This window comes from Oncorhynchus kisutch, linkage group LG19 (assembly GCF_002021735.2).
Source record: "Oncorhynchus kisutch isolate 150728-3 linkage group LG19, Okis_V2, whole genome shotgun sequence".
Lineage (NCBI taxonomy): Eukaryota > Metazoa > Chordata > Actinopteri > Salmoniformes > Salmonidae > Oncorhynchus > Oncorhynchus kisutch.
In genome coordinates, this window is record NC_034192.2 from 7,221,222 (window position 1) to 7,243,258 (window position 22,037).

Below are 22,037 nucleotides of genomic sequence, written 5' to 3' on the forward strand. Positions count from 1 at the left end.
CACCAGAGCTGTTGCCAGAGAATGTAATGTATCTACCATAAGCTGCCTCAAACTGGTTTTAGAGAATTTGGCAGTATGTTCAACTGGCTTCATAACCACAGACCACCTGTATTGCGTCGTGTGGGCGAGCGGTTTGCTGATGTCAACATTGTGAACAGAGTGCCCCATGGTGGCAGTGGGGTTATGCTATGGGCAGGCATAAGCATGATAATGCACGGCCCCATGTAGCAAGGATCTGTACATAAGCTGAAAAGGTCCCAGTACTTCCATGGCCTGCATACTCACCAGACATGTCACCCATTGAGCACGTTTGGGATGCTCTGGAGTGACTGTGTACCACAGGCACAGCATGTTCCAGTTCCCGCCAATATCCCCAACTTCGCACAGCCATTGAAGAAAATTATGGGACCACATTCCACAAGCCATAATCAACAGCCTGATCAACTTCATGTGAAGGAAATGTGTTGCGCTGCATGAGGCAAATGGTGGTCACACCAGATACTGACTGGTTTTCTAATCCACGCCCCTACCTTTTTAAAAAGTTATCTGTGACCAACAGATGCATATCTCTATTCCCAGTCATGTGAAATCCAATTAATTAATAAAAATAGATTGATTTGCTTATATGAATTGTAACTCAGTAATATCTTTGAAATTGTTGCATTTTGTGTTTATATATTTGATCAGTATACTTTAAAATGACTAAAACCAAATCGAAACTGTGTCGAAATGATAATGGGCCTATTTTATACAGTTTATTGAATGTGTCCAGCTCCCTAATAATCACGGAAATTAAAGATAAACAGGGTGTATCGAAAATTAGAAAAACGATGGATAGAGGACTATATTTTGCAAATGTAGATGGTGAGGTACAGTAACATAACCAATTTTCAGTGAGGCCCCGGGGCAAAATGAGTTTGACACCCAGGCCATAGAAGAAGTCAATGTGCACTCCCCTGCGCGCCTCCGCTAGAATATTCGCCATTTTGTTTCGAAGATATGACCGAGTTTTTCCTGCTTTAGCTTGTAACAGGCTAGCTTTTGAATTGATGTACTGTAGAGGACATACATAGATATTACGCGTAATAATATTGAATATACAAGGTACACATGTGAGGCCTGTCCGTTGCTACGTCGCAAGAGAATAATATCCGTGTCACCAGGTTGACAGATACTTTGCTCATACTGCTCGTCAGCCTGAACCATCAAAACAAATCACATTTGGCTAGCTCGCTAACTAACGTTAGCCATACAGACGAGTGGATTGCAAACTTTGAACAACACGGTAAGTTTCTCGACCAACGTTGGCTAGCTAAAGCTGGTGAGTTATTTGTGCTTGGCGACTTAAAATACCTGGTTAAGCTATCAGTACCTAGTTAGCTGAAGAGGGTTAGCTAGCTTTTGCCAATTTAGCCAGCTAAAGTTATGCTAATGTTAACGTTAGCTGCTAGTTATCGGACTCGGAGAGACACTAACGCCGACACCCAGCCCTTTAACCATCTGGCGACAAAGTTGATGATAATTTGCTCAAGTCCTTGTGCTAAAACTAGCTAAATTGTATGTTAACGTTAAGTTAGCTAGGTTAGCTAACTACCTGGATAGCTAGCGGCTCAGGATTCTCTCCGCCTTTGACTGTCGAATCCATCTGGCTTAGCCAATCTACTTTGCTAACTGAATTAGGTTGCTTGCTAATATGTCCTAACTAACGTTAATACTAGCTGACATTAGCTGCTGCTGTTCAGACATTCGACGTTAGCAAGACCAAAAAGAGAAGTGAAGTTCGTTCAAGATCATGTCTTGGTTGCAAGAAATGCTAACTATCTAACATGTTACTTCTTGCATTCGTGAAGATATACTTGTTGCGGAAAATTCCACACCGTTGTAAAATTATAGTTGTCTAGAAACAAATCGACGGTCTTGGAATTTCTATCCATTGAACAAACGAACTCAACCCCGTTTCCAACTGCAGGGCACGGGTTTGGCACTGGCAGCTTTAGCTTATAAATAATCAATGTCAAATCTCCAAGTAGTACTTGCTGGGTACTTCTATTCACTACTGTAGTGACTTGTGAAGTAAACAGAAATGTGAGCTTCCAACACTCAGCAGTTGATGTGCATTTCTTGCCAAGGCCACCAACATATCATTTTACAGTTCTACAGAACACATGTCCCTGCATTGTCAGACAAGGAGTGATAGTAGACCCTAAAGGGTTATTCATCTTGCAACTGTTTTTTCAAATAAATTATTGACATGGAAAAGTAGAATTGGGAGTGTTGAAGTGAATTAAATAATCATGTAAAAATGTTTACATGAGAAAATACTACAAATAATATACACTTTGACAACTGTAGCAATGGTACATGTCCATGGGAGAGTGGGGGCAGGATAAGTATACTGCCTGCATCTAAGTAATGGAAACGGGAGAAAAGGCTGTAGCTGAGGTCCTTGATAGGCCTACAGACAAAACAAAATGGTCATGTTTGTAATAAAGCAATTATTCAAAACCAACCACATCTTGAATCCTAGGTATAAGGTGGCAACAAGAAAGAGCATCTTAAATGAGGCTCCCTGTTGCTACTTTTGTTAGCAACTCATGGAGAAGCACACCTGCAGGTGCTTAGCAGTGCAGCCAACTGAGACTGATAAGAGCCTAATTAGGAAATGGGAGAGCCTGGCTATGTCCCAATTATCTTCGATAGCCTCCTTTCCCTATCAACTCTCCTTCATAACCACCGATTGTAGTAGACTTTAAAAGTTTCCACCATTTTGCTTTTGCATATCTAATCAGTGGTCATGAAGGTGAGGAAACAAGGAAAGGAAGCCATCTAAGATTTGTGACAGCCTGCCCTCTGTTTGCTCTGTCTATGCTGCGTTCATGTGGTATCAGAGTTATCAGAAATTCCTAGTTCCGACTGGGAAGTTTCGCTTAAACGACCCTCCAAGTCTGAATTACAAGTGGGGAAACTCTGAGAAAATAGTTGATGTTATTGACAACTACAACCTTATAAAGAAGCTAGATTGACCATATTGTCAATGTTAAGGAAGCTAGAAAACTTGTATTATTACCAACGTTAGCTAGCTTATCAAGCTAACTAAAATCTTGTTTGGTTGACGAATTGTTCCGATCAAAAAGCACATGAATGAAACGGTCGTATATCCGACATCAGAACTAGGAAATAGGAATGTCTGACGAGCATGTGAACGAACGCTGCATTACTATGCTGCCCCATAAGCCACTTGCTTTGCTTAATGACAGGCTACTGTTGGGTCATAGCATCCAGTTGATTGCTCTTCAACCATTGCTCCTCTTTTCATCATTTACTCTGTTTGCCAGTGGACTGTTTTGCTGAGGATGCCCCTGGTGAGTTCTATTTTAGATGAGAAGTCAAGTTTTAGCTTTTTCTTGTGTAGCATCCACAGGGGAGCACTCTAGGGGTTATTGTTGCACTAGTGTGCTCTTTGTAAATGTATGCCAGATGGACTCTCCTGCACGTGCAGGATTGTCCAAATAAGAGGAAAGAGTAGGAAACACTTTGATTTTCTTTTTCAGACCCATTCTTGTGTTGTGTGGGCGGCCAGTCGGTGTAATATTGCACCGGCCAGCACATTTGTCTTTTGTTGACTAAGCAAGTTGGTTTGATTTGGTCCCTTCCAACATATCTGAATAATGGTCTTGATAGGCTAGTTAGTGTGTTTATCAACCATGGCCAACAGATTTTTCAAAACTATTCTAATTTCCTGTCTATAGTTGTGGTTGCCTAGACCTATAGCTAGGTTGTTCAGTGTGAAATGCTGATGTCAAGAACAGTGAAGTAGCTAGAGTTAACCACAACCTTTTCACATTAGTGACGTATGAGTGAGGGTCCAGGAAAGGGTAGTGTGCACTAGATGCATTTACTTTTGCATATTTTTTAAAGCATACAGATAATATTAATTGTAGTAGCTAGGCAGCTAACCCTGCTCGTCAGCCCAGTGTTCATACATTAGACAAAGTACTCATGAATTTGACTGTAATTGGTAGCCTGTGCAAGCCTATAATCCATTTCAAAATGCTTATCTCATTTCATAAAGCATTTGCATAGGCCTAACAAGACCCAAAGCATGCATCTGGGATTTTGTTTAAGATTTTCCAACCAGCATCTCTTAGTTGATGGTGTGCCTGTATTTCTGTGTGAGCCTCTCCATTGTTGGCCTAAATGCCATTCACTACTGTCTTCAAGTAATTAAGTTAGCTGAAGTTCTTTTATTGTTAGTGTTCTTGACGACACAACAATAAGCGTTGCACATTTCACCGTTGTTAGGCTAATTTGAGTTGATGTATAACGTTAGATTAGGCCTAGTTCTCTTCTTTTTTTATAAGCCACAAGGCAAGTCGGGGCAGGCTGTTGGCACATCAGTTCATTGACTCATTCAGAACTGAAAGCTAAGAATTCTATAGAAGCACGTTGACTTAGGTTTCGGCTGCCAAAAGCTAAGATTTCTAAAGTCAAACCCCGCTACAGCTTTCTCACTAGCAATCTACTAACTAGAAGGCTAGGTCATGATCTTATAACTAATGGCAGCCAGACAAACGTCTTTCTTGAAAAGCTGTTTAGAATCCTCCTTGTGATGTCGAGTAGTCTGAGTAAATCTGATACAACACATGCATCTTGCTTAAAGATGACTATGCAAATACTGCTGTTGACTAATAATAGATGCCTTTGAGATCTGATGCAAGGTCCTATATGAATTGAATTATAATTTATTGTAACCCCCTTCTCTCTCAGGTTATGGTGAGCCTTTCAGTGTGTTGTGTACTAAGGATGCCTGTGTTCTAAGAGGAGACCCATGCTGATAAATGCCAGGTCTCGCCACGCTCTCTGCCGTCTGCACAAACACAAATGCCTGCCTGTCTGAGGGAGATCTGATTAAAGATACCCACATTTCTTCTACTGGTAAGCACAATTACTGGAGGTTGCATCTCAAATTATATCTGCAATGAGTTTGTTGTTCATGTGTGGACAGAGCCAGTGACCATGTTGATGTTTTTAGATGTTCCTGCCTCATTGTTTTCATCCGTTTCTTTGTGTATTTCCCCGGTTACCCTCCCCACCGCATTAACAGTTCTTTTAATCTCCCTTTTCTTCCTCTAAAATAAATTTATTTTTTTATTTATTTTCATCTCAAAGTGACTCAAAAGCAAAAAACAAACAAACAAGCAAGCAATATCGTCATGAGTAGGCTAGCTATAGTTGTCTAGGTCAACCAATACATACATCATCACGAGTAGCCTAGCTATAGTTGGCTCGGTCAACTAATACATACATCATCACGAGTAGCCTAGCTATAGTTGTCTAGGTCAACTAATACATACATCATCACGAGTAGCCTAGCTATAGTTGGCTCGGTCAACTAATACATACATCATCATGAGTAGCCCAGCTATAGTTGGCTGGGTCAACCAATACATCACCGTGAGTAGCCTAGCTATAGTTGGCTAGGTCAACCAATACATCACCGTGAGTAGCCTAGCTATAGTTGGCTAGGTCAACCAATACATCACCGTGAGTAGCCTAGCTATAGTTGGCTAGGTCAACCAATACATCACCGTGAGTAGCCTAGCTATAGTTGGCTAGGTCAACCAGTACATACATCACCGTGAGTAGCCTAGCTATAGTTGGCTAGGTCAACCAGTACATACATCACCGTGAGTAGCCTAGCTATAGTTGGCTAGGTCAACCAATACATACATCACCGTGAGTAGCCTAGCTATAGTTGGCTAGGTCAACCAATACATACATCACCGTGAGTAGCCTAGCAATAGTTGGCGAGGTCAACTAATACATCATCATGAGTAGCCTAGCAATAGTTGGCGAGGTCAACCAATACATCATCATGAGTAGCCTAGCAATAGTTGGCTAGGTCAACCAATACATCACCATGAGTAGTTAGGTCAACCAATACATCATTATGAGTAGCCTAGCTATAGTTGGCTAGGTCAACTAATACATACATCATCATGAATAGCCTAGCTATAGTTGGCTAGGTCAACTAATACATAAATCATCATGAATAGCCTAGCTATAGTTGGCTAGGTCAACTAATACATAAATCATCATGAATAGCCTAGCTATAGTTGGCTAGGTCAACCAGTACATACATCACCGTGAGTAGCCTAGCTATAGTTGGCTAGGTCAACCAATACATACATCACCGTGAGTAGCCTAGCTATAGTTGGCTAGGTCAACCAATACATACATCACCGTGAGTAGCCTAGCAATAGTTGGCGAGGTCAACTAATACATCATCATGAGTAGCCTAGCAATAGTTGGCGAGGTCAACCAATACATCATCATGAGTAGCCTAGCAATAGTTGGCTAGGTCAACCAATACATCACCATGAGTAGTTAGGTCAACCAATACATCATTATGAGTAGCCTAGCTATAGTTGGCTAGGTCAACTAATACATACATCATCATGAATAGCCTAGCTATAGTTGGCTAGGTCAACTAATACATGCATCATCATGAATAGCCTAGCTATAGTTGGCTAGGTCAACTAATACATACATCATCATGAATAGCCTAGCTATAGTTGGCTAGGTCAACTAATACATAAATCATCATGAATAGCCTAGCTATAGTTGGCTAGGTCAACTAATACATACATCATGAGTAGCCTAGCTATAGTTGGCTAGGTCAACTAATACATACATCATGAGTAGCCTAGCTATAGTTGGCTAGGTCAATTAATACATCACCATGAGTAGCCTAGCTTTAGTTGGCTAGGTCAATTAATACATCACCATGAGTAGCCTAGCTTTAGTTGGCTAGGTCAACCAATAGAGGCCAAGTCTTTGAGTGTATGCATTCTTTAAAAATGGAGAGGGACAGTTCATTGCTTGCTCAGAAGGTAGTCAGGGAGATGAAGTGTCTGGTGATGATCTTGTAGATTGCTACATAAACCACCAGAAATATGCAGCAAAACTCGATGTTAAAAAAACGAAACGGCTGATAATTATAATAAAATGAAAACCTGTATTTAAAGGAGCTCTCTGCTTAGGCTGCTACTAGGGCGCCATGCCATCATTGCATCCCTCTCTCTCTGACTCTCTCCTTCCTTCTAGGGCTGTGTCCCCTGTCCAAGCAGCCACCATGTTCTGGAAGTTTGACCTGCACACCACGTCCCACATCGACCAGCTGCTGGACCGGGAGGACGTGACGTTGCGGGAGCTCATGGAGGAGGATGATGTCCTGCAGGAGTGCAAGGCCCAGAACCGCCGGCTGCTGCTCTTCCTCTCCCAGGATCACTGCATGACAGAGCTGGTCAACCTCATCACCACAGAGCCCCCTGCTGACTTAGAGGAGAAGAGCCGCTTTAAGTGAGAAAGGGTCACCCGAGGGGGAAGAGGGATGGGCTGAATGTGGCTGTTCAACACACGTGTATACTATGTCATTATTGTAAGAAAATTTGTGCTTCACAAAATATACTTTTAATGAAATAAATATTCAAATACACCCTATGCTTAAGCCATCACGGACTGACCTTTCCTCTAAAGACCAGTTGTGCAAAATGAAAGGGGCTTGTCCGTAACATGCTCTGACATGGCCTGGGTTCTATGCTCAGTGGATAAGTACCAACTGCCAAGTTTCAACCTAAGACCAGCATGCATACACTCTATTACATTCTTTGTTTTCCTGTGATTCTCAATGTCTAACACACCGAGATCCCTGTCTAGAGTGAAAAAGCTTGTGGCTGTGGGGTCTTTGCCTTGTCACCGAGAGGTTGGGAGTTCAAATCCAGTTATGTCTGTGGAGTTGGTTGAATGGCAGCTGTGATGATTAGAGGTAAAAGGGGCTGGAGCACCATGGCCACTTGATATTGAAATACAGATTTTGCCTAGAAAAACAAAAGCCTTGTTCACGTTGGCAGTTTGAAGTGACTCATATCTGTTTCGAATCTGTTCTTTTTCTCTTGCAGTGTGAATGTCCATAAAGCACATGGAATCAGATATTTCAAGCCACATTTCAAACCACGGCTACAAATCCGACTCATGGCCATGCAACTGGTCTGAACAGTCAAATCTGATTTATTTACCCTCAAGTGGTTTTTACTGTTATTTGGCATATCTTGTTGCTTGCAAGCTACTCCGCTACCACCTGTTCTTGTCAAAAATATAACTAGCTTGTTAATTGTTTAGAAATGAGTAAATGTGCTAGAAAGCTAGCTAGTTGAGTGCCGTGGCTTGCTACAAAGGACTCATTTTGGAAGTTGTATCATGTTATCTTTGAGGCTTTAAAATGGTTATTTTAAGATTTCTAACATTCAAAGCATCTGGGACACGTCCATGGCCGATGTTGTGGTCACCTTAGCTTGCTACATAACTTTGAGTAATAGGACGCACGAGCACCATCACCAATCAATCTACACCACTGTGCACACACCCGTTGTTACTATTACAACACCACTGCGTGCACACCCATCGTTATTAACTAGTGAGCTAATTACTGCTCTCTGAGCACACACAACCGATTTGGTCACTTCTAACGTTTGAACAGTCAGTATTCCAAAACGGATTCCAGCATTAAGGTCTGCAGTGCCCACTTTTTGGGGAAATAATCACTGCTATGAAGGTGGGGGGGTTTATCCCATCTGCTCATCACTCCCTTCCAACACCACTGTCCTCCAACCATTTGTGGCAGCACCTCCCCAATAACATAAATAAAACTAGCAAAGTTAGATTTTAATCCATAACCATCCGTGTGGGAGGAAATGTTCTTACCCCAGAGCCACAACACCTTCACAGTTCATACATGCCTCTGCATATGATTGATATTGAGAATTGTGGAAGCACAAACAAACACAACCAGTTAGCTTGGAACCCACAACCATCAGTTTGAGGCAAGGTTCTTACTCCAGAGCCACTGAGTACTTCACTATATATGCTCTCTTCACACAGTTGAGGTTGAGTAGAACAAACAAGCACAGCAAGCTAGATTCAAACCTTTGACCCAATGCTTGAGGCAATGGTCTTCCCCTCATACTCTCCTAAAAATACACAGTTCTCTTCAAATATTTGATGTTGAGAATTGTTTAAACAAAAACACAGATTTGAACCCAGGAGTTTAGATGTGAGGCCAGGTTGTTAACTCTCACCCACTGTCTCCTATATGGCAAATATATAAGTTGGGATTAAATAACATTGCGGGTTATATAATAGGCATTGTGGCTTTTAGAGGCAATATCGATTGAGCAGACATATTAAATTATTGCGTCACTACAGTCTCTGGTTCGAATCCAGGCTGCATCCGGCTATGATTGGGAGTCCCATAGGGCGGCTCACAATTGGCCCAGCGTCATCCAGGTTTGGTTGGGGTAGGCCGTCATTGTAAATAAGAATTTGTTCTCAACTGACTTGCCCAGTTAAATAAAGGCTAGATACACTGCTCAAAAAATAAAGGCAACACTTAAACAACACAATGTAACTCCAAGTCGATCACACTTCTGTGAAATCAAACTGTCCACTTAGGAAGCAACACTGATTGACAAATGTCACATGCTGTTGTGCAAATGGAATAGACAACAGGTGGAAATTATAGTTGGGCCGTAAGCACAACCCCCACCTGTGGACATCGGGCCCTCATACCACCCTCATAGAGTCTGTTTCTGACCGTTTGAGCAGACACATGCACATTTGTGGCCTGCTGGAGGTCATTTTGCAGGGCTCTGGCACTGCTCCTCCTTGCACAAAGGCGGAGGTAGCGGTCCTGCTGCTGGGTTGTTGACCTCCTACGGCCTCCTCCACGTCTCCTGATGTACTGGCCTGTCTCCTGGTAGCGCCTCCATGCTCTGGACACTACGCTGACAGACACAGCAAACCTTCTTGCCACAGCTCGCATTGATGTGCCATCCTGGATGAGCTGCACTACCTGAGCCACTTGTGTGGGTTGTAGACTCCGTCTCATGCTACCACTAGAGTGAAAGCACCGCCAGCATTCAAAAGTGACCAAAACATCAGCCAGGAAGCATAGGAACTGAGAAGTGGTCTGTGGTCCCCACCTGCAGAACCACTCCTTTATTGGGGGTGTCTTACTAATTGCCTATAATTTCCACCTGTTGTCTATTCCATTTGCACAACAGCATGTGAAATTTATTGTCAATCAGTGTTGCTTCCTAAGTGGACAGTGTGATATCACAGAAGTGTGATTGACTTGGAGTTACATTGTGTTGTTTAAGTGTTCCCTTTATTTTTTTGAGCAGTGTATATATTTTTTTACTGTGAATGGGATCTCTGCAAAAACGGGAACATTGCCTTTAAAAGCCACAATGCCTATAACTCGTAATTGGATTGAATCCTGAATTTAGTGGGAGCCAAAATATGTTTATGAAGGCTTTTAAGGTTGAAGACTGATCATTTACAGTAGAAACACTTTGTTTTTAACTCACAATGTCATGAACTGGGAACAGAACTACCAGTGCCATGGTAGATGCCTCTAAATTAGTTAATGTTTTTAGGTTGATCCTTATAATGTAACAGAAGAGTACAACAGGTGGCGTTGGGTTTGAAACATGCCCAGAGATCCTATTACATTACTATTCTAATTCCTAATTGTATGCATGCCCTCTTGTGGACAACATCTTGCCCTCTAAAGTAGCTGACGACACAAAGAACACCAAATAGGCCCTGTTTCCCAAAATAATCTTAATGCCGGAGTTAGGATAGGATGCTATGGTTCTAACGAAGAACTTAGCCTTAAGATACTTTTGGGAAACTGGGCCCTGGTCATGATTGGGTCTGTTAGCATAGCATACACAATGTGGTCTTCAGTATACTCGGTCTAATAAACATGAATTCAGAATTGATGAGATGAGCATTGTCAGAATATTTCCAAACATCGTAAAAGTTATATTTCAAGAATTAATACAGACTGTACACCTCCCTCCCACACAGCCTTTCCTTAGACTGTTTCTCCCCCTCTCATCCTGTTGTCCCCTCGCTACAGGTTCCCTAACATCGCCTGTGAGCTCTTGACATCAGATGTGTCCCTCATCAACGACAAGTTGGGCGGGGACGAGTCACTCCTAGAGACTCTCTACCACTTCCTGGAGCAGGAACCGCCCCTCAACCCGCTACTTGCCAGCTTCTTCAGCAAGACCATCGGCAACCTCATCGCTAGGAAAACAGAACAGGTAACCACAATGCCCAAGCAGTTATAAAGGTGGATATAGAAAGTGTAAGGACCTACCTGGAGCTCACCAAATGTCTCTCTTGTGCCAGGTAATTTCCTTCCTGAGGAAAAAGGATGGCTTCATCGGCCTGGTGCTGAAACACATCGACGCCTCCGCCATGATGGACCTGCTGCTTCGCCTCATCAGCTGTGTGGAGCCTGCCCCCTTGAGACAGGAGGTCCTCAATGTAAGCTGCCACTGTCTGCCAGCCGTTCCTGTTCTCATAAATGTTGTTCAATTATAAGTATAATTTCTTATTGACCTGGACGTCTTGTATTTCTCTCATTCATTCCCTGTCATTATTTTTCTTTCCTTATCTCAGTGGCTGAGCGAAGAGAAGCTTATTCAGAGACTCACAGAGCTCATCCACACAGGCAAAGATGAGGAAGTGAGTCACAGACCTTAAACTGATATTTCAGAATTCTCCTGGACAAGGCACGGCAGTTGATATTAATTATCTGGTCAGAAGTATGAATCCTTTTTTATTAATTTTTTCCAGAGACAATCAAATGCGTCCCAGACGCTTTGTGACATCATCCGCCTTAGTCGAGACCAGGCCAATCAGATGCAGGAGAACGTAGAGGCCGACCCCTTATTGGCTGTTCTAGAGTCACAGGAGAGCGTAGCTGGGCTCCTGAAGACCATGTTTGAGGGGGAGAGGAGTGAGGCCTCCATTGTTAACGGAACTCAAGTGCTACTTACCTTACTGGAGACCAGGAGGTCCGGGTGAGTGGAACAACTGTTCTCTCTCCTCAAATAAACTCTCTCCCTCATATCTCTTTCCATTGCCTTGTCCAGAAACAACCTCGAGCCACATGTGGAGATCTCAAAAGGATATGATAGATTTAAGGAATATGCTAATACATCCACCTTGCCTTCTGATAGGCTGTCTGGATTTATCACCACATTGCTTACACCTGACTAATCCTCTCAGATCTCGCAAATGCTTAAGGCAGGGGTAGGTTGTTTCTGGACAGGGACCATCTCTCCAGCTATTTTAGCATGTGAACATATTTTTCCTTATCCCTCCCTTGTTCTCTCTTTCTGTCCCAGGTTGGAGGGGCTGATGGATCTCTATTCTCAGGGATATGAAAGGTCTTACACTGTCAACAGCAGTATTCTACATGCCATTGAGCCCCATCTAAAGGACTTCCAGCAGCTTCTCCTGAACCCCCCCAAGGTAAGGATATACAGTAAGGCCGTATGGCTGATAAATTTACAGTGGTCTGTGGGTACTAAGAAAGAAAGACTCAGTCATGAAACATACAAATAATACTTTTTGTTAAAATGTTCTTATTTGATTATGTTGGAGGCCAACAGACTGCAGTAGAATTCAAACCATACTTTTATAAATAAGCTGTTCAGGGTGTTTACCTCAGCTCCAACCATTAACACACAATTGAATCAACTTGTTCAACACAGTTTTTCCTGTATACATTGGACTGTTGAGTAATTGAATTGAACATGGTGTGTGTGTAGAAAAGTGCAATACTGACAACCGTTGGCCTTCTGGAGGAGCCGCTGGGGAACGCCCGCCTTCACGTGGCCCGGCTAGTGGCTGCCCTGCTGCAGACCAGCGCCCCCAGTGTCTGTCAGGAGCTCTGCAAGCTCACCACAATGGACCAGCTACTGGTGTGTCTGCACCGCCGGGTTTCATGAACTTGTCATTCTCTTACTCTTTCGCATTCATTCATTTGTTCACGCTCTGGCACTTTCTTTTATTTTATTCACTTCCTCTCCTTTCTGTTGTTCACACTCACATTCTTGCTCTCTCTTGTTCTGTCACCCACCATCGGTCACCACGGTTCTCTCGCTCTTTGCTCTCTACAGGACCTGTTCTTCAAGTACTCATGGAATAACTTCTTGCACTTCCAAGTGGAGCTGTGTGTGGCGTCCATCCTGAACCACTCTGTCCCAGAGGAACGGCCCATCCCTGGCCTCCAGAACCACGAGGAAGAGAAGCCCCCAGCAGGCCCAGAGAACCAGGGGGAGGCAGTAGGTGAGGCTGGGGAGCCAGCCAAGGCCAGTGACCCGGTGGAGGAGACCACCCTTCACAACACCCTGGTGGCACATGTAGGTGGCTTGGTAGCTCTGCATTTATCTGTCTATGTGCAGTAATAGTCTAGTGTAAAACATAACATAACATTTCATTTTCTTATGAGCCCTTCCCTACGATGTAAAATCAATCAATGTGCAGAGGTAGAGTCTATGTACATGAAGGCAGGATAAAATGACTAGGCATCAAGATAGATAAGTCCAATAAAGAACAGAGTAGCAGCAGCATATAATGTGTGAAAGTGTGTATATATATAGTCTAGAGCAGGGGTGTTCAACTCCCACCATATGAGGTCCAAAGCCTGCTGGTTTTCTGTTCTACCTGATTATTAATTGCACCCAATCAGTTCCCACTTAGAGGAAAACAATGAAAAAGCACAGTGGAACTGGTCCAGAGTTTAGTTTGAGGGGTCTAGTGAGTGTGCGTAGTCAGTGCAGATAGTTTGGGACCATTAATTGACTATTTAGCAGTCTTATGGCTTGGGGTTAGAAGCCGTCTCGGAGCCTGTTGGTCCGAGAGCGTTATACATTATTATTCTGTTTTTATGTTGTCTCTGAATTTGTTTATTTTTTCTTCTATTTCCTCCCCAGCTCTTCCAGAAGTGTCGGTTGGTACAGAGGATCCTGGACGCCTGGGAGGAGAACGATCAAATACAGTAAGACATGTCAGACACTCAAATCCGGGGAACTGCTTTTAGTATTGTCCAGTATTGTTTCACTGCAATGGTGGTATCTAACATGATAGTAGTGTCTGTTAGAGGTCATTAACCGGTGTGTGGTTTTGTCTCTCAGGGCGGAGGGCGGCGCTAGGAGAGGTAACATGGGTCACCTGACCAGGATGGCCAACATGGTGGTACAGAACCTAGAGAAAGGACCAGTCCAGTCCCAGATCAGTGACCTCATCAAAGGTATGTGTGTTTTGATGAGCTGCCAGATTACCACTTCTGTATTCATAAAAGAATAGCAAAGAATGTTCCACTGCCGGGTTACTGTGCCTGGGTGAGTGCTCAGTTAGAACTGGACTGTGATATTGCAGAGTTGCCAGAGGACTGCAAAGGACGCTGGGAGAGCTTTGTGGATGAGACCCTGAGAGAGACCAACAGGAGAAACACAGTGGAACTGGTATCAACCATTCAGTCACCATCTCTGTCTCTCTCCAACACACAGACACCCTTTTTTTTCTTGCTCAATCACACAAGCATTTCCTTCTACACATTCTGTCTGCCATTTCCTCACTCTAATTCTGTCTGTCCTGTGTGTCCCAGGTGAGCACCCATAACCTGCACTCCTCCAGTGAAGATGATGATATGGAGAGTCCCTTCCCCAACGATCTGTCACTCCAACAGGTAGGAAGCCACAGCACCATGACGACACATTTGTCTGCCCATGAGGAAAGATCATTATTTCATGTTTTTTCGCCCCCCCCCAGGCTTTCTCAGACTATCAGATCCAGCAGATGACTGCCAACTTTGTGGATCAGTTTGGGTTCAACGATGAGGAGTTCAGTGAGCATGATGAAAACATCAAGTGAGTTTAGTCATCCGTTCCACTATTCCTTCTCCAATAACCAGAAATCAGCTTTGAAGCAGACTGTACAGCAGTTTGCTATGACAAAGACCTCTGGGGGGGCTAACAGCTGCTGTTTGCATTAAACGCTATTTTGTTTCCTTCCTTTTCTAAGTGCCACATTTGACCGGATTGCAGAAATAAACTTCAATCTAGATGCTGATGATAATAGTGTAAGTTGTTGTATTGTTCTGTAATGTCTAACAGCTTCATTGTGTGTGTTGTGAAAGTTAATTGTTTACATGCGTTTCCCTCTCCCTGTGTTGAATGCAGGCCAACGCTACTGCCTTTGAGGCCTGCTGTAAAGAGAGGATACGTCAGTTTGACGATGCTGAAGAGGAGGAGGACATTTGGGAGGAGAAGGAGATTAACTATGCAACACAAGTCAAATCCAGAACACGGTTGGTAAAAATTCAAGATCCAAAAACAAAGTAGGGGATGTTATGCCAATGTGCAGCTCTCGCCCTCGATTTCTCTTTTTCTCATCAAACCGCTCTTCTTTCTCTCCGTGTGTGTGTGTCAGGTTTGGGGTGTCCCACACCTCAGAGAGCAGCTCCAGAAGCAGTCTGGAGAACGGGGGTCGGGAGCGGGACCGCGGGTCGGGCTCAGACGAGGACGACGACTCCAGACAGAGCGCCTCAGATCCAGGCAGCCTGAAGGAGAGCAAGGACAACACTCCCAGTACGCCTGGCAGTCAATCAGCTATTTGTAAACTATGCTTATTACCCATATTTACTCAATCATTTAGACAGTCATCATGAATGGTTTCCACTTTGCGAAAACCATTGTACACTTTTTCCTCTTACCATGTTATCATGTGAAGGTCCAAGCTGGACAGCGAGTTTCGGGGAAGCTGGGGGTAACTCGTCCTCTCCGGGTCCTGCAGGCTGGGATTCCCCAGGGGGGAGTGGAGGAGACAAACAAGAGGCAGGTTGGGCCAACTTCACGGAGTTCCAACCTTTCAGCAGGTGGGAACCAAACACTCTCCATACAATTTTATATACATTTGATGTTAGTGTCTGGGATATTGTAACTTGTCAATTTATCAAACTGTTTTAGTAAGACCTTTTTTAAATCACCAACATAAGACCTTGTTGTTTACTTCATTGTGTTACATACCAAGTGGTGTGTTGTCTGTTCTCTGTACCTGAAGCTTACCTCCTCTCCCTGCAGCCCAGACGTTGGCCCCAGATGCAGCTCTCCCGTAGGCAGCAGTGACGCAGACAAACAAGTCAAACCGGGTCCGGACAAGAGTGGTGAGTGTGGGATGAAGGGAGGTTTCAGCCACCTGACATTTGGCTTAGCTCCCCCTTGTGGAGACGGTCATTATTGCATTTGAGAACAATAAAACGTTTTACAAGGCTTTCATTACTTAACACACAATCCAAAGTGATTGTGTGTCCAGGTGCGAGCCCCTCTCCTGGTGGTGAGTGGCCGGTGGGTGAAGGTAGGAAGGCTCCCCTCGTAGCCTCAGATAGCAGCTCCTCCGGGGGCTCCGACAGCGAGGAGGACGACAAGACTGCCGCCGCAACGGAAACCACCAGATCGGGCGCCAACAAGAAAGCAGAAGTCATAAGGTTGGTTTAACATGAGGTATAGACTCGTCATACTCACAGTCAATGCTAAATCATTTTCTGTAGAAGTCCACTCAAGCCTTAGTACCCATGTAAATAAACATCTATATTTGAAACATAACTACCACATTGAAGTAATTATACACTGGACTTGAACTGAAATGACTGGATTCAGAGTTTGGAAATCCAGGGAGCTTACCATGAGCTATGAATGTGCTTTACTGAAGAGGAAGAATCACTAGCATTTTAAATATGAGTTCAAGTGGTTAAACTACCAAAATACAGTTCAACTCAAAACACTCTTCACATGTTTATTTTCTACACACACACACTTCTGTTGATCACTGACTAACAAGCAAAAAAAACTAACTTTTTCTCTGTGCTACAGTGAGAACCCCATCCCTCTGGAAAAACTGTCCCTCACAGACGCCCCCAAGTCCCCCCCAAAGGCACAGCTTGCAGCAGACACACCGCCAGCCTCGACCCCCACCCATCAGACAGACAACAAGTAGGTGCCAGCTCGTGTGTGTACAAATAATGCATGCTTGCACATAGAGATCTCAGGCAGATCAGGGCTAAAAATATTCTAGCAACCCGGTTTCCTTTTCCTAACAGCCAGAGCCAAGCCACACATCTGGACGTTGAACAATAGCATTGCTAGTTGCCAGCGTTGTGAGCCTGTAGAAGTATTTACTGTGAACTCTAGCCTGCCAGAGAAGGAGGAGAGGCAGTCTGCAATGTTGGATTATGTTATCACCCTCTCACTTTGTCTCCATCTTCCTCACTTTCTTAAATCGCTTATCTCTATACCCTCTCTTCCCCCCCCCCCTCCAGAGAGGATCCACCCCAGTGCCCAGAGATGCCAGCAGTCAACGGGCCTGTCTGAGGGGCAGACAGTCCTAAACCCCAAACTGGTGTGACAGACTGTGCCATTTCCAGGGAGACCACCCTCTCCCAAATAACCTCACTGCAACCTACAGTGTTTTAATGAATCACGCTGCCATGTTATTGGACCTGGACACTGCCAATCAGCACCAATAATGAGGCGGGACGTGTAAAAGCAACCAATAGGCAGAACAGTGTAGAGGAAATTGTCTTCAAAGCCTTTTCTGATGTTGCTCATAAGTACGTGTGGTTTTAATGTAGCAGTGATCTTTTAAACAACCGAAATCCGAAAGGAGTATAAAGTTTTTTTCTGAAGGATTTGTTCTCATACTCTTTTCACAAACGGTTGGACCTGAGTGGTAAGGAGCGGATAGCACAGGTTAACTTAACAAAATGATGCCTCAACAATAAATACCTTTCTGAAATATTTTTCTCCTTGAGAGCTTAAAAGGCACTTAAGCAGCCATTTTTACTGTACATTATAGGACAATGTTATGTTCTACACTCAGCTCTGTTGGCCATCTTGTCTGTCTCTCAGATCAAGGTTTTTTACCAAACCTGCTCTTTTTTTTTTGTCATGGAAAAACATATCTTTATTCTTGTACCTCACTAGTTCTGAATGTTTTAAAGTGTCCAAGGAAAAGGAACACAGTTCTATAATCTTCTGCTCATGTGCAATGACAATTAGCCATTTTATTTAAATCAACTTTTAGTGTTGTCGAAAGGAAGACTCATTCGGTATAGTTATGGGCCAACTAATTTGGATATAAACTAAACTCAAGGTTTTGATTTGTCTTGTGTTACTGCATGTATAACCGGTTCTCCGTTGACCTAGCTCGTGAGCTGAGACCTGATTGTAATTGACTGTTATTACTATCCCCCTTAAAATCAACCAAACATGATCTACCTATATTCAAATATCTACATTTTAAAGTAATTTTACAAGCAATCTTGAGATTACCGTGTGTTAATGTTCCGTTTTTCCCAAAACCTTACAGGGCAGGAACTGCCTTCGCTTCACCCCCATCTGGTGCAGTCTTCTTGTGAAGGTCAGCGTTGGGTTCTGCTAAATACTTCATCTCTCTAGTGCAGGGGTACTCCGGGCAGAGCAAAATTCATTAAGTGGTACATCAACCAGTGTATTTAGTCATTTGACACCTAGCAAGTTGTGTGGTTGACCACATGAATAGCAAAGTACTTAAATGGAGATTTCACTGATCCAACAATTGGATGGATGACAACCATAGTGCTTTCACCCATCCAATCATGTCTGATCACCTTCAGGCAGAGAGGAAGGGGAGGATGCATCAGTGTTTCCCTCATTTTGGGACTGTGACCAGAATGGAGGTGTGTCTTGATGCCAAGTTGTTTCAATCTAAATATATAAAAGTGTGAGCGTAGAACAGATTATGCTTTGTGTTACCAAGTTAATGTCTTGGCCTTACACCCTGTCATCTCCATCACTTTACATTTTGTGAACATCTTTAATAGCATGTTATCTTGCCTTGGTTAAGTTTAGGGTTGAACGGTAGATTCTGACCTGACAGCATTTTCTTCAAAAAAGTTAATGTTCTTACTTGGCCAGTCTGATTTCTGTCTGTCTCCTGCCAAGTCTAACAGTGGCTTCAGGAAGGCTATATAAAGAGTTCAGAATGGTGATCCCTGCCCATAGCACTGACCATTAACCACTCCAGGGTGAGGCAGCTCTGGACAACCATCACCTGCATGGATACATAATTAGATCCGTCATATCTATTTAACCATCACATCCACCTTCATACTGGTGCTGTGTCTAACATAACCAGGGAATGAGGTAGGTTTTACCTGGCTGGTGCTGTGTCTAACATAACCAGGGAATGAGGTTGGTTTTAACTGGCTGGTGCTGTGTCTAACATAACCAGGGAATGAGGTATGTTTTACCTGGCTGGTGCTGTGTCTAACATAACCAGGGAATGAGGTTGGTTTTAACTGGCTGGTGCTGTGTCTAACATAACCAGGGAATGAGGTTGGTTTTACCTGGCTGGTGCTGTGTCTGAACTCATGTAGCTCTAAAATTGAGAGCTTCATAAATCATAACTGATCAGAGACATTAACAGTTGTTACAATCTTGGAATAAATAAGAACTTGCGACAGGAAAAAAAAAGGACAAACCAGTGAATTTTAAACCCACATTGTTTTTGTTTTAATTCTAAAAAATATATTACATGATTGACAGACCCAGCTCAGAAAGAAACTTCAAATTAGAAAAAAAATTAAAACAAATAAATAATAAGGTTATATTGTACTGATCTGATTAATGTTGTGGATATAATCTAACCAAATCAGGAGAGATTAGTAGACTGCAGAACATGGGATGAGCTGGCCTTTAAGTGTGTGTTGAGGTGGGTGGGTGACATGTTAAACACCCCACCTGTGCAGGTAAGCAACTTAATGAGATTCCGTAACTCCATTCCAGAAAACCCACCTTAACTAGGAAGGCTAGTTCTTGCTCATACAAACACACCATTTCCACTCTGCTTAGGGAAGGACAATGTAAAAAAAGAAAGACATTGAGGGTTTACTTATACAACACATTTTCCAAAAAGTAGTAGCATTAGTCACGTAAACACAGAAATAAACAAATGGCACATTGGATTCCTAATTTTAAAAATAAGTGGTGCTTTTCTTACCGAGGAGACAAAGTTAAATAAATTACTACCATAAACGTTACATACAAATCTGAGTAGTATATACAAAAGGAGTTAGACACAAATCTACAATTCAAATTTTATGTTCAACATGACAGCAGTATAACCATATTTTACACGGCAATGTGTGTGCGTCTGTTTTCATAACTTGGGGGCTCAAAATGAGGGCTAACCGATACTGCTCTGTAGCATAAAAAAACTAACAATTTACTTAATTGCAATCTCACAAATTCCAGCTAAACATATTTTCTCTACAAGGCTCTAACAGACATTGACTCCTATGTACAGGCTTAAGAATAGAATGTAACAGCCTCTAGCTAAAAACACTGGTTTAGACAGAAGAGCAGCGGCGAGAAAGTTGGGACTCGCTGAAGAATTACTGTTCACATAGATGCAGTTGTTCAGAAGCCAAGCTCACAGACCACCAAACAAAGGCTGAGTAGGTGCACAGAGAGTGATATCTTATCCTCGGACACATGCTTTTGAGACTTTCAATGCTATTAATTGGCTGCGTAATTATAGTTGGGGATTTGAATTATTCTAAGTGCCTTGAACACCCAACGCGCCTCTCTGGTTAAGAACTATATTACCGGAAAACAAAATTGGTTGTTTAGAGCACATTCCAATCCAACTGTCTAATACTTGTCACATGTTAAAATCCACTGGCACTTGTATAACTGAAATACCATTTGTCCAACATTAAACCTGACCATAGAAACAGAGGGGGGGGGGGGTCGTATCCAGGAAGTCTGTCATGTTATTCAGATCCAGTCTCAGCACTGTGCCATGTAGTAAACAGACTAGTCATCCATCCCATAATCTGTTCTGCCCACAGGCCCCATCCACCTTTTGTTTTATCATTTTGTGCATAAATTAATCTTCACAAAAATACATCCCTCCTGTTCCTTCAGCATCCCTTAACATTCAACTGTAATAGTGGTTTTTATTTGTTTTTGATAAGAAATATAGAGGGAGAAGTACAGCCCATAGCTTCTTGTGTAAACACTAATATTGTTCTGCAGACAGACTCCCTGTCCGGTGGATTTAGAATCTCCGACTGCCATTCTCCTGGTTTGATCACGAGGGCTAATAACAGCATATCAACTGCTCTGGGTGTGATAACTAGGAGGACTGATCTCTCACTGACCCAAAAATGTAACAGATCAGCTGTAAAAAATAGAAATTCTTCATAAACCGTTGAGGGCTCCCTTGGTGGTGTGTCTGGGGAATAAGAGACATCTTAGAGGGGATCTGTGAGTGTCCAACTCCTCACGAGTAAGACTCTGCTACATCAGGCAGTGACGGGGAAACGGGAGGCTTCAACGTCAGCTAGCAGGTGACCATGATGACTGTCCTGCATCAGTTGGGGCCAATTCTGTGTTCTGTTAAAGAATTCACTTCCTGTTTTCATGGTCAACAGGACATGGCTGGGCTGGATAATGTAGTTCATCATTACTTCCTCCCTGGTGTGTGGAGGAATGAGAGTTGTAGTCTCTAGGAGATGGGAGATTCTGGCTACATCTGCATGCTGGAACATGCTGGAGGCCCCAGTTAGATTACTGAGAAACTGTCCATCTTCAAGCTCACACCACAAACTACATCATGCTTGTTTCATTTTGCATAGACATCCAGCGCAAAGAGTGGTTGTACTACCAAGGTGACAGGCTGCAGCCAGCAACACGGTGAGACAAAAGCAAGTGGTCATTCAGGGACTTCTTACTTTCATTTCGGTTTTCTTAAATTTTTTATAACAAAAACACTGAAACGTGACATCAGTTCAACGGCGCTCAACTGTGGAAAGGACTCTGTCTCAATCCCGCATCCTTCTGGAGAGGAACTCCTGTGATTGGCCAGCAGAGATGTCCATCGGGTGCCTCAGCATTGCTCATTGGTTCCTGGTTGGATAGTTCCTGTTATGGTGGAGCCTAGGCATCAGAGAGGCAGCTCTGAATACTGTCCATCCACAGCTGTGCGTTGGGGCTGTCCTGCGCACAGAAGTTATACACTCGTTTGGTCGTCTTGAGCTGCCGTAGAAAGAGAACGAGAGAGGTTAAGACTGT

General features: G+C 43.2%; 2 protein-coding genes across 15 annotated transcripts in view; one reads left to right on the top strand and one right to left on the bottom strand.

The window, feature by feature from the left end:
• Positions 1 to 936: 936 nt before the first annotated feature.
• LOC109910320 (serine/threonine-protein phosphatase 6 regulatory subunit 2-like) lies at positions 937 to 20,850 on the top strand. 5 transcript variants are annotated; one of them, XM_020509475.2, is made up of 23 exons: positions 937 to 1,285; positions 4,768 to 4,935; positions 7,108 to 7,362; positions 10,985 to 11,171; positions 11,260 to 11,397; positions 11,533 to 11,598; positions 11,710 to 11,936; positions 12,264 to 12,390; positions 12,690 to 12,842; positions 13,041 to 13,283; positions 13,857 to 13,921; positions 14,058 to 14,173; positions 14,302 to 14,387; positions 14,531 to 14,611; positions 14,695 to 14,792; positions 14,947 to 15,004; positions 15,105 to 15,232; positions 15,355 to 15,539; positions 15,655 to 15,799; positions 16,005 to 16,087; positions 16,222 to 16,408; positions 16,794 to 16,913; positions 17,240 to 20,850. In XM_020509475.2, the coding sequence occupies exons 3-23, from the start codon at positions 7,136 to 7,138 to the stop codon at positions 17,289 to 17,291; spliced, it is 2,772 nt and encodes a 923-aa protein (XP_020365064.1). In that variant the 5' UTR covers positions 937 to 1,285; positions 4,768 to 4,935; positions 7,108 to 7,135; the 3' UTR covers positions 17,292 to 20,850. The 5 variants fall into 5 exon arrangements, with proteins under 5 accessions (XP_020365064.1, XP_020365066.1, XP_020365065.1 ...); XM_020509477.2 differs by having other exon boundaries at positions 15,718 to 15,799; XM_020509476.2 differs by having other exon boundaries at positions 15,355 to 15,512.
• LOC109864558 (myotubularin-related protein 5) overlaps positions 19,837 to 22,037 on the bottom strand; it is a 73,603-nt gene continuing 71,402 nt past the window's right edge. For 8 of the 10 annotated variants that reach the window (XM_031797373.1, XM_031797372.1, XM_031797371.1 and 5 more), the window contains one exon: positions 20,145 to 22,001. In XM_031797373.1, the coding sequence (XP_031653233.1) occupies positions 21,903 to 22,001 (99 nt within the window). In that variant the 3' untranslated portion in view covers positions 20,145 to 21,902. Of the gene's footprint in view, positions 22,002 to 22,037 lie in introns of all 10 variants that reach the window. The other 2 variants (XM_031797379.1, XM_031797374.1) reach the window with 1 other exon arrangement.

What these genes read in the sequence shown, in the direction of transcription:
- LOC109910320 (XM_020509475.2), top strand. Translation starts at nt 7,136, where the DNA reads ATGTTCTGGAAGTTTGACCTGCACACCACGTCCCACATCGACCAGCTG. An exon ending in CCACAATGGACCAGCTACTG is followed by an intron (nt 12,843 to 13,040) that starts GTGTGTCTGCAC and finishes TGCTCTCTACAG; the next exon opens with GACCTGTTCTTCAAGTACTC. An exon ending in ACCCATCAGACAGACAACAA is followed by an intron (nt 16,914 to 17,239) that starts GTAGGTGCCAGC and finishes CCCCCCCTCCAG; the next exon opens with AGAGGATCCACCCCAGTGCC.